Genomic DNA, 14631 nt, shown 5'->3' on the forward strand with positions numbered 1-14631 from the left:
TACTTGTGTTCCATTTTGTTGGGGAATAGGGAACACACTACTATTAGAAAAGGAGTACTTGTGTCACCTTAGAGACTAACAAATTTATTTGAGCATAAGCTTTCGTATGTAGCTCACGAAAGCTTATGCTCAAATAAATGTTAGTCTCTAAGGTGCCATAAGTACTCCTTTTCTAATAGTAGTGTGTTCCCTATTCCCCAACAAAATGGGGCACTCCACCATTTTTAGTTTAAGCTAACTTCTCAGACAGTATTTCTTTTTAAAGTAGTAAATTTAGTAAAGTAATCAAATAAAGGGTATTTCTTCACAACACTGTTGACCCTAAGTGATTGGCACTCAGATCTGAACATCTAGGTTTGCTATGGGGTCGCCTTGGTGAGGCCAAGCCCTATATGCTTTACCATGACCTTACTATTTCTGCACTCACCTGTGACTTTGGGGTCATATCCCATGGTTCTTTGTGATGACACTATAGGGCTCCTTCTCCAAGTCAATTGCGGGAAAACTTGTCTGTCTTTTGAGAGGATTTATGGGAAGGGCATTGGAGGAATATCAGCAGTGATATGGTCTGCAACCTCACTTCAAAGTCAGCAAATTCCACACTGAATTAGATTGGAGCTCATGTTCTATTTATACCTCAGCTATATAAACAGCCTGAGCTTTACGCACCTCCAAACCTGTTAGAGGGTTTTTCTGTGTGGATTGTATAGGGGATCGGGCTAAAACCCAGGTAAGAGTCTGGATTAACAGTACAATGAAGACATACTCTTCGTCTGATAGGCCTGACGTTTCACTGTGGAAGCCAAGGAAGAGCTACCAATGGTAAATTTTAATTGTTTACCTGTTTCTTAATACAGAAGACAATTTAGTTGGTTCACCTAACTTTGACCACTCTGAAACAAGCAACAAGAAAAAAATTTCAATGAAACTAAGAGAAAATTTGAATGACGCTAATAGAAATTCTGCTTATACCATGTTCCAGTTTTGCTTAGCCATATTTCCATCCTTGTAGCTAAACATATGCACCAAGCAGTGTTTTGCTGACAAAAGTTAATTTTAAGACTTCATTCAGAACTACGTGAAGCTTCCAAGGTCAAGGATCTTGCCTCCACACTGAGTTAAATAGTATCAAAGGAACTTGGGAAGTTTGTTGTCAAGTGATATGGGGCTAGGTGTCTTGTGAACACTTGAGATACTCCAAGCCACCTTGTTTAAACAACCCTCAAAAACCATTACCAGAATGTAACTGACGCAAAGATATCTGTGACTTTGTCTTTACTAGGAAGAGAAGGTGTATTCTTAATTCCAGTTAAAAACCTAGTGAAGATAAGACAATTTGTAATTTGACCTGTAACCTGTATGAAAACTAAAGACTCTGGGGGAGCCTAGTCATTAACTCAACCTACTTGTGTGTTAAAATTAGACTGTTTTGTCTTTGGCCATAGCTTCACTGCAAAAGAACAGGTCCTTTTACAACAGGATTTTAATATGTTCTTCAGGTACACTTTTGAATGAGTATATCGACTCAGCATATATTTATGGGCCCATATCAAGTATCCAACAATTCAAGCAATCCACTGTACTCTGAACAGTTTACATGTAACTGGTCCTATGTAATAAAAGTTCCTAATGTTGGTGTCTAGTAATGTTCCCTGCAAACTGCATGGCCATGTGGCAATCGCTGCATCCGAGAGTGCTAAAGGAGTTGGCGGATGTGATTGCAGAGCCATTGGCCATTATCTTTGAAAACTCATGGCGATAGGGGGAGGTCCCGGACAACTGGAAAAAGGCTAATGTAGTGCCCATCTTTAAAAAAGGGAAGGAGGAGGACCCTAGGAACTACAGGCCAGTCAGCCTCACCTCAGTCCCTGGAAAAATCATGGAGCAGGTCCTCAAGAAATCAATTCTGAAGCACTTAGAGGAGAGGAAAGTGATCAGGAACAGTCAGCATGGATTCACCAAGGGCAAGTCATGCCTGATTAATCTAATTGCCTTCTATGATGAGATAACTGGCTCTGTGGATGAGGGGAAAGCAGTGGATGTGTTGTTCCTTGACTTTAGCAAAGCTTTTGACATGGTCTCCCACAGTATTCTTGACAGCAAGTTAAAGAAGTATGGGCTGGATGAATGGACTATAAAGTAGATAGAAAGTTGGCTAGATTGTCGGGCTTAAAGGGTAATCATCCATGGCTCCATGTCTATTTGGCAGCCGGTATCAAGCGGAGTGCCCCAATGGTCGGTCCTCGGGCCGGTTTTGTTCAATATCTTCATAAATGATCTGGAAGATGGCGTGGATTGCACCCTCAGCAAGTTTGCAGATGACACTAAACTGGGAGGAGAGGTAGATATGCCGGAGGGTAGGGATAAGATACAGAGGGACCTAGACAAATTAGAGGACTGGGCCAAAAGAAATCTGATGAGGTTCAACAAGGACAAGTGCAGAGTCCTGCACTTAGGACGGAAGAATCCCATGCACCGCTACAGACTAGGGACCAAGCAGCTAGGCAGCAGTTCTGCAGAAAAGGACCTAGGGGTTACAGTGGACAAGAAGCTGGATATGAGTCAACAGTGTGCCCTTGTTGCCAAGAAGGCCAATGGCATTTTGGGACGTATAAGTAGGGGCATTGCCAGCAGATTGAGGGACGTGATCGTTCCCCTCTATTCGACACTGGTGAGGCCTCATCTGGAGTACTGTGTGCAGTTTTGGGCCCCACATTACAAGAAGGATGTGGAAAAATTGGAAAGAGTCCAGCGGAGGGCAACAAAAATGATTAGGGGACTGGAACACATGACTTATGAGGAGAGGCTGAGGGAACTGGGATTGTTTAGTCTGCGGAAGAGAAGAATGAGGGGGGATTTGATAGCTGCTTTCAACTACCTGAAAGGGGGTTCCAAAGAGGATGGAGCTAGACTGTTCTCAGTGGTACCACATGATGAAACAAGGAGTAATGGTCTCAAGTTGCAGTGGGGGAGGTTTAGGTTGGATATTAGGAAAAACTTTTTCACTAGGAGGGTGGTGAAACACTGGAATGCGTTACCTAGGGAGGTGGTGGAATCTCCTTCCTTAGAAGTTTTTAAGGTCAGGCTTGACAAAGCCCTGGCTGGGATGATTTAATTGGGGATTGGTCCTGCTTTGAGCAGGGGGTTGGACTAGATGACCTCCTGAGGTCCCTTCCAACCCTGATATTCTATGATTCTAGGATTCCAGTGCTGCTTATGTCTCTTTGTGTGACCCTAGCAGGAATGTGGTGTGGCCCTTTAAGAACCTGCTCTTCCCCCTCCCCCCTTCTCTCTGACCAGGGTGCATGAGGACCAGTCTCCTCCCTGCAGAGTAGATGACTGGGAGCACTTTAGGAGGACAGAAGTCTCACAGACATGCTTGCACAGCTGGGAGAAGGCAGCAGTTCTGGGATGCCCCATGCACAGGAATTTAGGGGAGAGGGCTGCCTGGGCTCTCTGCTGACAATCCAGGTCAGCAGTGGCTCTAGTCTGAAGGGGCCAAATTCCCCCCCCCCCCCCCGCCCTTACCCAGCAGTTGATTTCCAGGGTTGTGGCAGTTGCTACTGAGAAGCAGTGGAGAACCTGGCCGGAGGGGGTGTGTGTCTGACCCGCGCCCCCCTCCCCCCAAACTGACTCCTGGCCAAATTCCTAAGGCTGCAAATGGCAGGGACAGAGACTAGTGTGCAATACTGGAGAGGAATCACCCTGGGGTAACCCCCCCTCACCTCCACAACACAGCACTCATCCTCACACAGTCCCCCCCTCCACGCACACAACTTGTGTGTGTGTGTGTGTGTGGTGGGGGGGAGGGGCAGGGGGATGACAAATACAAGCTAACACTTGCCCGAGAACAAAAATGTAGTGGTCAGTAGAGTTAGTAGCCTTCCCGGTACAAAGAAAATTTAGAGGAAACAATCCACTGTTTCAATTTTCTGGAGTAAAATTTAGTTTAATATTCTAAGTAAAAAGTTATGTATCAGGGTTCCTCACAAAGCATCAAGTCAGACACTAATGTAGTGACTGTGTAGGCTAATGCAATAGCCATATGCTATTAGACAAGCTCACAGATTTTGAAATATAAACCAGTTTTCAATTCAGCAAAGGAATGCTGACTGACACACTAGGTTATCTATTTCAACTGAGAAAATGCCACATAAGAATTAAGTTTCTAATCACAGAGCAACCCAAAATGAGCAAATGAGAACATAACATGTTATCTAAATAAAAGGACAGAACCATTCAGAATGCAAGCTTTCTTCCCTCAATCCCAACCTTCAAAAAAAAAGAGTTCTGCACTGCAGTAATTTACCCAGTGTTAATCTCAAATTCTGATATGACAGCAGGAATTTCTGATCTGTTTTGTAGCATGATGCACTATCATGAAGGACCCAAAGTTCAAATCTTAAATTAGTGGACTTGCAGCTGCTAAGTGGAAGCCTAAGTAGGGTTCAGGCTTTATTGCTTTGCAGCACCCTTGCCAAGTAAAATGATCCAGTAGTTTGTGTGGTCAAACAAAGAAGCCACACATACTTTGCACTAAACGTAAGAGGCCAATAGCAATAAGAAAGACAGAGAGACAGAGAGATCACCAAGAGAAAATAAAATACTGAGGTATTAAGTGCAGTACGAGTATAACTCAGACCTGCTTGTGAACACAGGGAGAAACCCTCTGGCAGGACTGTTCATGCCTATACAACTATGATGGACTTTATTCAGAGCATCACCACCTTAATGTAAAACAGGGGTTCTGAAACTGGGGTGGTGACCCCTCAGGGGGTCGCAAGGTTATTACATGGGGGAGTTGCGAGCTGTCAGCCTCCACCCCAAACTCCACTTCAACGCCATCATTTATAACAGTGTTAAATAAATATATAAAAAGAGTATTTTTAATTTATAAGGGGGATCACAATTAGAGGCTTGCTGTGTGAAAGGGATCACCAGTACAAAAGTTTGAGAACCACTGATGTAAAAGTTAAATCAAATGGCAATAAAATGTAGCTTTTGTCTTTCAAACATTGCTGCAGTCACATTTCACCCCAGGGTGAAAAAAAATAGTTTCCAGCTAAACATACATTTGAGGTAAAGAATGAATACAAGCCTGTGTAGCAGAATGTTACAAAAACAACTGTAGTGGAACTGCTCCATGCAATTACCCAAGATCTAGTTTTGGGAGGAAAACAAAACCACCAAACTTATTCTCTTCTAGGTTTACTGTTTAGTTTATCAAGAGATCCTCTGGGCAGAGACCTTGTCTGCTCACATGTCTCAATCTCCATGCACAAGTATCTTCCACCCCCTGAATAAGGTTAATTATGTACCACCATTTTTCTACCAAGTTGGTTCAACAGATGCATCAAAATCTCTAACGTGCTTTTGTTCTATAATGAAACTTTCTGTACTCTGACAGGTCTTTAAAAAAAAAATGGTCAAACTGGAGAGGACTAAAGAGCAGAAAGCCAGTTGAAGGTAGTTGAGGAAGCATGGACCACAGAAATCAAAACAAACCTATTAGGTATTTTGGTCCATGTTCCTGCCAACGAGGATTATTCCTTAGTGTACATTTTCAAGTGATTTGTCCATTCAAGTGAAATCAAAAGCCTCACATGGGCAAAAACACTGCCTAGAAGAATTTTTTTAAAAAAAAATGATTAGCTGCATGAGTTCCATAAGCACCAAGTGTAAATAATAAGATTATATACTGGACTCACGTTATTAGCTACTCTGCCTCTGCAACTGAGAAACTTGATTGACTACTTAGTTTTTGAGTAAACCCAACCTAAGGTAGTAGATTTTTGAAATCTATGTTCTCAACTCTATTCTCTCATTGGTCAGGACTAGCAGCAATTACCATTGTCATTTGACAGCTATGTTTGAGATTTTTAAACTGAAGGATTTTCCATTAAAAGGCACTCAGAATAATCTGCAGCATTCATTCTACTTTTGCATGGGGAAGCAAACTAGTATTTCATTCAGCTCTGCCTTTGAAATGAATACTAGTGTGAACAGGGCTCAGCCATTTTCACTATCATGTTGCCTAACCCCACACATATCAGGATTACCTAACACAGCAGTAAGAATGCCAGCAGCCACCTGAGCCTGTGTACACTAGTGCTCCCACCATTGCTACCAAACATAGTAGTATAACAGTGCAAGATTTTATCCAGAAAGTGGGTGTGTACTTGGCCTTATAAAAATGTTAAAAAGGGCACTCCATATGCTCTAGGACCTTTCCATCATAGATTACTGCTGGCCCCATCTCCTACATTTTCATCCCAATCTGTGCATGCTAAGTAAAGAATCAGGATTTCCTGCAACATGAACCATGCTGAAGAGATTCAGTTAACAGTTTTGTTGCAGTTATGACTAAGTTTGTTTTTTTAAAACCAAAATATTAAGAATCCTTGCATTAAGAATTCAGTTTATGTGCAAGGAGGCAAACTTTTAGTTTAGTAGCTATAACAAGGGAGGGTGCTTTTCAGTCACTTTTTTAATGTAAACTATTTGAGTATTAAACACAAGCGCAATACTGCTTTGCAGCCTACTAACATGGTATCTAGCCACTACAGTGATGGGTTCACTAAGACTTTTCAAGGGTTATCCTTGACCCTGACCCTCTCCTCACAGATCCACAAGTTTGGCTACTGCCTCCTCTGAAATGTTGCTCATGTGTATTACACCGAAAGCCTTCAAAACAAGAATTGGTAATATTAGGGAGAGCAGAGGAATCACAGGTTCAGGTGAAGAGAATAGAAATTTACAGCATTCCTCAATTCTATGCAATACAAATTCTAAATTTTCAATAAAAAAAACTTTCCTATTGCAGAGAGTGCATTCCAAAGCCAAGCAAGTGTTCTGATAGCCTAGATAGATAGGTAACAGACAGGTATTACCAGCTAAAAAAAAAAAAAATAGCAGCTGCAAGAGTGAGAACTCTTCATTCCCCAGCCATCTCAATGACTTGTGAATTGCAAGACATAATTGGGACCATTTAGATGTTAATTATGAAGAGTGTCTCCTTTTTTCTCCACCCAGAAACTGTAGCGATATAAAAAGATATTCTAATCAATTGCTAAAATACTGAAAGGCATCTGAAATATAATTCAATAATCAGGAAGCATTCTGATGTAGATGACTGCTTGGGTAGAAAAATATCGGAGTTGTTATAAGATTATTTAAATTGATCTAATCCTTTAAAACTAGTCAGGTTTCTTTAAACTAGAAATTTCAGTGGCTAAACCAACTTGAAATTTGTTAATTAAAACAAAATTAGTATTATGTAACAGCTTTGTAGTTCTTTAACTTGCCATCTGTTCAAATGGTGACAGATCCCACCCTCTCTCATTTTCAATTCCTGCTGATTTGAACTGCAGCTAGGGAGTTAGTTTCCATAGAGAGAATCCCACTCACATTTATGTTACGGTGTGTATGGTAAGACCCATTGTTTCATGTTCTCTATGTATATAAATCTCCCCACTGTATTTTCCACTGAATGCATCCAATGAAGTGAGCTGTAGCTCACGAAAGCTTATGCTCAAATAAATTTGTTAGTCTCTAAGGTGCCACAAGTCCTCCTTTTCTTTTTATTCACATTTATGAAGATAATAAAACAGCAACATGTACTTATGAAGACACTAATTTTTCTTCAGATTTTTCACTCTTTTGTTAATACTTCAATTTTCTTTTAAACTGCAGAATAATGAAGCCTGATAATAAAAATATTTTTCTCGGTATATTTTGTGAAAGACCACGAGAATTGAGAAACTGATTTTCACTTAAAAATAAGGTTATAATTTACCATAATTGTTTGTAAGTCCCAGGCAATTAAATCTCATTCAAGATGCATTTACTTGCAGTGAGGAAAGCAGTTTTACTGCCACCAGCAGAGTGTCCAAAATGTCATCTGTTCTAACATGCAAGTGTCAATTTCAGATTCCAACCTTATACACCATATTTATAGTTTATACACACGAAAATTACTTTTTAGAATTTCAATATAAAATATTAACTTGTTTAAAAGTTATAGATCTTAAAAACCACATTTGAAATATTTTCCTTCTCAGATCACGTTTGACTATAAGTACACATTTCACCTGTTATATGGACCAGTAAGAATGTTTCCTTCCTTCACTACGACAAGCAAGACACTTTGAATAATTACTTTAATGGTCACCGGACTCCTTGTTTTTGTGGATACAGACTAACACGGCTACCCCGATACTTTAATTGTCTTCATGATTTTAACAACTTGGAATATGGTTGCAATTTCAAATATCAACAGAAACTTTAGTCATTTAAATACACGTGCATTGTGCAAGTTTGCTTTAAACCTTTTAATGACATTGCTAATAGATTTTACAGCCCTCCCATATACTTATTTAACTTGTTGTGACTTTCCAACAGTGGGGCACAAAAACTCAGAAACAGTTTATATAGGTAACAAACACAATTTAGTCAGTAGTTATAAGGAAGAATGCTGTAACTTACTTAACCAAGTGGCACTAGATGGAGCCTTATAAGTATTTCTAAAGTTCTCCATTTAACTTCTGCAAGTATCCTTAAGCCACTGGTTCGCAAGGATAGCTGTCCCTTTAAAAGTTTACAGAGTATTAGTGACCATTTTAACCCTGCCCAGACAGGACTCATTCTAGGGATGTGAATAATGCATAAAACCCAGGGAAGCAAGGTTTACACATAGAGCTGCAGGAATTAAGTCCCCCACCAGACGAAAGGAAACCCCAACTATTCATGCCATAGTAATAGCTGCAATTCCCCAATCATATATAGGACAAGTGGCAATTCAATGTTTGATTCTTGTTCTGGATTTGGCAACAGTAAGCCAGTTTTACAGGCAAAAAAAGACAAGCTGTGGTATAATTATGTAGCACTGGAACCCAAGCTGGCTAGACATTGCTAAATGGTAAGAGTGCAACATGAAAGCAAGCTGCCAAACATGTTAAAACAAACATAAGATGCCAGCACATCAGAGGAGACAGAGCACTGCACACTAGAACACTATTTTAGAGTAAGCTGTTTATTATGGAGGAAGGAGAAGCAGCTATTAGTCATAGGGAAAGGCTCAATTTGGGGGTCAGTTCTGGGAAATCCAGTTCTGAGTCAGCCTTTAGTGTGAAGAAGGCTGTAAAGGAAAAGAGTAGCCAGGTTGGAAGAGCATCTGGTGTCAATCAAGAACCTGTTACAGCCAAGTCATCACCCAGTTTCATCTCTCCTTTTACTGTGACCACTTAACTCTTTATATATATAATGTTTAAGAAGCATTTCTAGAAGCTGATTCAGTGAGTGAAAGAGGTCTTTTGGATGAAGGCCTGCTGGCACTTAAGAAAGCATATTCAGAAAAGAAATGTTCAATCAGCACCTTCCCCTCCCCAGGTCCTGCATTACACACTACAAAAAAATTACACAGAAGCCCCACCAATTCTCTTTTAACCATAATGAAGTGAAGGGATAGGAGAAAAGACAGGTATTTAGCTTGAAATCCAATGAAAGGACAGTCTAATTAGAGCTTAATCCTCCTCCTCCTCCTACCGGGGACATACTGTAGTGCGTAGCCACTTTTAACTTCCATTAAATGCAACTTGAGGTCTCAAGTTTCAACTGGAAAACTACAGTCAGGAAAAAAGGTTATGGGCACTATCGCCCTGCTGCACAAAGTCTCTAAAGAAGGGCTTTGGTTTTTTTTTATACAAGATGTAAAATGCTGCCTGAAACTTTACAAAACTTCCCATCCAGAATTTAAAATCGGTTTAAACTATACCAAGACACACCTAAGATCAATTTCCCCCCTCTAGAAAGAGATTTAAGGACAAAGAGACAAAAACGACAAGACCCTCACCCCCAAAAAGGCAGGTCACCCCAACTAGCAGCAGATCTATTGCAACTTTAACTCTCTCATGTTGAACAATAGCCCCTGGAGGCAGCAGCAGCCATTGCCACTGGAGACATGGGGCATATCATAATCTCCCAGGGCTGCCTGGCTGCAGGGAGGCCCAGGGAAGGAAGGGGGGAGAGCTGCCATAAAAGAGTTTTCTTAGCAGCGTTATAAAGATGTGTAATAAAACGGTCATGGATGGCATTGTCACTTCAGCCCCACAGCCAGCCACCTCCCGCTTTCCCTAGGAGCCAGGTCTGAAGGGGGAGAGGAGGAGACTGGCAGAGCCAAACACAGACATGACAGCTCAGCGAAATCTGCCCCATCTAGGAGCTGCTGGCTCCGGTCACCGCTGGCTCCGGGGACACCAGCTGGCACCAACGGGGGGGGGGGGGGGGAAGAGCTGTGTTGTTCCCGTGCCACAGGAATTGGCTCGGCAGCAGGCGACGGAGGAAGAGGGGGCGGTCCCACTGGGGCAAGACCCCACCGGTAGGGGCTTCAGGGACCGGCCAGTGAACACGGGAACCCCCGGGGCAGAAGGGAGCCCAGCCGGACCCCTTCGCTGCCTGACAGCCCCGCAGAGAGACATTTACTCCTCACTAGTTGCCGCCTCCCGCAGCGCCTCCCGGGCGAGCGGGCAGGACGAGCGCCGGGCAGGGCAGCCGAGCCCTCGCCGCCTCCCTCCCCGGGTTCATCCCCGCCAGCGACGGGTGCCAGCCCCAGGAGCGCGGGGCGCCCCTCACCTTGTTGCCCTGGTAGCTCTCCAGAGCCCGGAAGGCGGTCTCGGTCAGCTTGACGTGCAGCACCGTGATGTTGTCCTGGATGACCCTGCCGCAGGACACGCCGTACCTGCCCCCCTCCCGCAGCGCCGCCATCTTACACTGCCCCCCACCCCGCTGCCGCCGGGGCCGCGCTGCCTGCCGCCACCACCGCCGCCGCCGCAGCTACAGCCATCCCGCCGCTGACGTACCAGCCATCCCCGCCAGCGCGCAGCCGCCGCCGCGCCCCGCCCACTCAGCACAGTGCCCCGCCCACTCCGGCGGGGACCCGCCCAACGGACCCGCCCACTCCGCCTATGGCGCCGCACGGAGCCCCGGCGGGACACGCCCACGACCCGAGCGGAGCAGCCCCGGCCGACTGAGCCAGCGGTACGGAAGGCCAGCACGAGCCAGGCTCCGCGCGGGGGGAGGTGCGAGGTGCTGACGTCAGCAGAGATTTATTTAATCACGTTTGATGTCATTATTGACGCTCCCTGCGACCAGGCTTGAGCTTCCCACGTGACCGGTTCCTGTCCTTCCCCCGCAGCAGGCGCCTGCCCCGCCTCCCCGAGCCCCCGGGTTGGGGCAGGGACACGGGAAGAGGCGGGGACAGAGGCGCACCCCCGGGCCCTCCCCCGCTGTCCCCGGGGCCGTGTCCCTGCGGGCCGAGGCGGCGTTAGTCACAGACCCGCTCGCGCGTTCCGCACGCACCCCGCAGCAGCCCTGCCCCTGGCGTGCGCTCGTGTGCAATCACCTTCCCCGCGCCTGCCCCAGCCGGGGGGCTGCCCTGGCTGCGCCGACAAGCGGGGATCTCCCAGCGCTCAGGCCGGGCAGGGCGCTCCAGCCGCCACTGCTGACTGACCGAACAAACCCTTCGTTCCTCCACCCGGGACTCCTCCTTGTTTTTGCTGATACACGCTAACAGGGCTACCCCTCTGAAATCTTGTTCTTCCAGTGTTTGCAAAGCTGCCTGGGAGCTGCCATAACAGGAGGCAGATAGGGGAACAGCGCTGTTCAAAGCTGCCCCAAGTGCCCCCGCGGGTGTTGTGACTCCCCAGCAAAACTCGTGCACACCCCCGGCTGCCTGTGACATGCCTGTTCGATCTGATTATCTGGTCCCTCTCTCTTTTCATGCTTCTTCCCCTCCCCTGTGCTGTCTGCTGCGTTGTTGAATCCACCTTCTCCCACCCAACCAAGGCGGTGTAGTTTGTTCATGTGTAGCTGACATGGTGATAGAGAAATGTAAACCTCCTCGGCCTCACACATCCATGCTGCTGCAACTCTTTGCTGCTGCTTCCTCTAGAACATCACAAAATCCAAGTTTTCCTCCCCAGACCCTAACCCAAGTGCCCAACCCACATCAGTGGTTTTGTTGTCTTCACCACCTAATTTGTCTTCTCCCGCCTCCATCACTTTATCATCCTCTTGGGTTTCTCTAGACAAGTGTCATTTAACTTGAGTTAATTGAGTACCACTCTGCATCTACACCAGGGCTTAGGTTGGTGTAGCTATCTCGTTCAGAGGTATGGATTTTTCACACCCCTGACTAATGTAATTATGTTAACCTAGATGTTGAGGCCTGGTCTACATTAGGAAATTAGGTTGGTACAACTACGTGGCTCAGGGGCTCACACCTCTGAGCGACACAGTTAAACCGTACTAACCCCTGGTGTAGACAGCACTAGGTTGATGGGAGAATTCTTCCATCAACATAGCTACTGCCTCTCAGGAAGGTGGCTTTACTACATCAATGGGAGAGTTGCAACAAGTGTCTATGCTGAAGTGCTACAGTGGGGCAGACGTGCAGCTGTTGTGTTTTAAGTGTAGACATAACCTTAGATTGTGAGTTCTTTGAGGCAGGTGCTGTCTTTCTTTACATGGGTAGCATCTAGCGGATTGTGGCATTATTGGCCAGGTGTCAATTTTCATATTTTTAAAGAGGTCAGTCTCTAACTGCTATGGTTTTGGAGAAAGCCTCAAAAATGTGAACCGAGTGTAACTGAGGCTTGTCTGTGCTATGGGTATGATTGCACAGCAGCTGGCAGGGTGCTTTCCAGCCCAGGTAGACAGACAAGTGCTATCTCTGCTGAGCTACTATGCTAGGCACCTGAGCACAAACCCACCTGACCCCCTGGCTGCTTTACACTGTTTTAGTTGAAATGGCATCCTCCCCACAGTGAAAGCAAAATAAACTATTTCCATAGTTTGGAAACTGATAACTATGTCCACACTAGGGTTTACGCTGGTATAACCTTTTTGTAAGAAAATCACACCTCTAACTTATGCCAGTATAACTTTTCTAATGTAGACTCGGCCTGACACACAGATGTTTGTATAAGTCTGTAGTGAGCCTGGAAACCATTAACACAGATGCCCAGTGTTGATAATTTAAATGTCATCTATTTAATTCCTCCTGTAAAAAAGGAGAAGGACAGTTACAGAACTGTACTTCTTGTTTAGGTGACCCAAGTCATCCAAATCAAGAAAGAGCCAAGCACAAGGAACCTAGGCATATTTAAGCCCCATGGAGAAGGAGTCAAGTTTAATGAGCCCACAAAAGGCAACACAAATCATATTTGGAATATCTGCACAGGCTACTGATTTTGGTGTATTATGTTGGTGAAGCACATTTTGTGGGCAGAACTTGGAGGAGTACCACTACCTTATTTTTTTCTCCACTCTAACCCCAGCCCTATGGTTCACTCCACCCAACTGATGTGATAAAATACAACTTACCCTGTCTGCGCTAGAGTTTTAAAACGTGTTACTTAAAAGGTGTTACCTAACATGTTTTTAAAATATGTCTTTTGTCTTAGGGTAGATGGCCCTCAGTGTCCTTTTGTTAGCTCTGAATCTCCTTCTGCAACAAATTCAACTCTTTGTCCTCTTCATCAAGGTCCTGCATAACTTGACTTTCACCACTGTCCTGCTCAGACACTGCACACTACTAATTCTGCTTTCTTCTGCACCCCATTTGTTCCCTTCTTCCACAAGTAGCTGCACTTTCTTCTAAGCTTCCCCCTATCTCTGGACCGTCCTTTCTGATCCTCCATGTCATACAATCTCCCTACTCAAAATTCTTCCTCAATATACGCTTCTTTTGGCTTCTCTTGCCAATGATAGACCCCACTCCTGGGTCAAATTAGTAAAAATAAACTTTAGAATAATAACACACACACACACACAAATAGAACACACACAATACATATGTGAAAAGAAATAACCTCTTGAATGTAAAATGTGTAATTCTCTGCGTGTAAGTGTATATCTCATGAAGGCTCCTTCTCAATCCTCCAAAGACCTTCTTGTTGGTACGCCTCTGTGCAATGCCCCATTGAAATCAAGTCTGTCGATACACATCTCTTTGCAGGACTGGTTTCCTAGAAAGAATGTAAATCTTAGCAGGACTATGTCACTTAGTAAAAATGCAGGGACAAGTAGGATATAGGCAGTAGACATAGCCAGTGGTGTCTTATAAACCAGGGGTTCTCAATCTTTTTCTTTCTGAGCCCTCTCTCCCCATGCTATAAAAACTCCACAGACCACCTGTGCCACAACAACTACTTTTCTGCTTATAAAAGCCAGGGCTGGCATTAAGGGGTAGAAGCAGGTCAATTGCCCAGGGCCCCACACCACAGGGGACACCAAAAAGCTAAGTTGCTGAGGCTTCAACTTCAGTCCTGGGTGGTAGGGCTCAGGACCCTGAAATATTCCTTGCAGTCCTGCGTGGCGGGACCTTGGCTTTCTGCCCAGGGCCCAAATGAGTCTAATGCTGACCATGCTTGGCAGACCCACTGAAACCTGCCCGTGGCCTCCCAGGTGGCCCAGGACCTCTGATTGAGAACCACTGTTATAAACAACTCCATATATAGGAAGTCATGGACTGTGTCATAATATATTTAGGTAATGATAATACAGACCACAGATAGAGGAAGAGATAGAGGGGAAAAAACACATTGCCAATGTGGCTTTTCCCACCTGGGAGAA

At 44.7% G+C, this 14631-nt stretch overlaps 1 protein-coding gene across 3 annotated transcripts in view; it reads right to left on the minus strand.

Annotated features, from left to right (window-relative positions):
• ELL2 (elongation factor for RNA polymerase II 2) overlaps positions 1 to 10857 on the minus strand; it is a 79254-nt gene extending 68397 nt beyond the window's left edge. Inside the window, exon 1 of one of the 3 annotated variants that reach the window (XM_073344547.2) lies at positions 10630 to 10857. In XM_073344547.2, coding sequence (XP_073200648.1) covers positions 10630 to 10761 — 132 coding nt within the window. In that variant the 5' untranslated portion in view covers positions 10762 to 10857. The remainder of the gene's footprint in view (positions 1 to 10629) is intronic. The other 2 variants (XM_073344548.2, XM_073344549.2) reach the window with 2 other exon arrangements.
• Positions 10858 to 14631: the final 3774 nt, after the last annotated feature.

Source organism: Lepidochelys kempii, chromosome 5 (assembly GCF_965140285.1).
Source record: "Lepidochelys kempii isolate rLepKem1 chromosome 5, rLepKem1.hap1, whole genome shotgun sequence".
Classification (NCBI taxonomy): Eukaryota; Metazoa; Chordata; order Testudines; family Cheloniidae; genus Lepidochelys; species Lepidochelys kempii.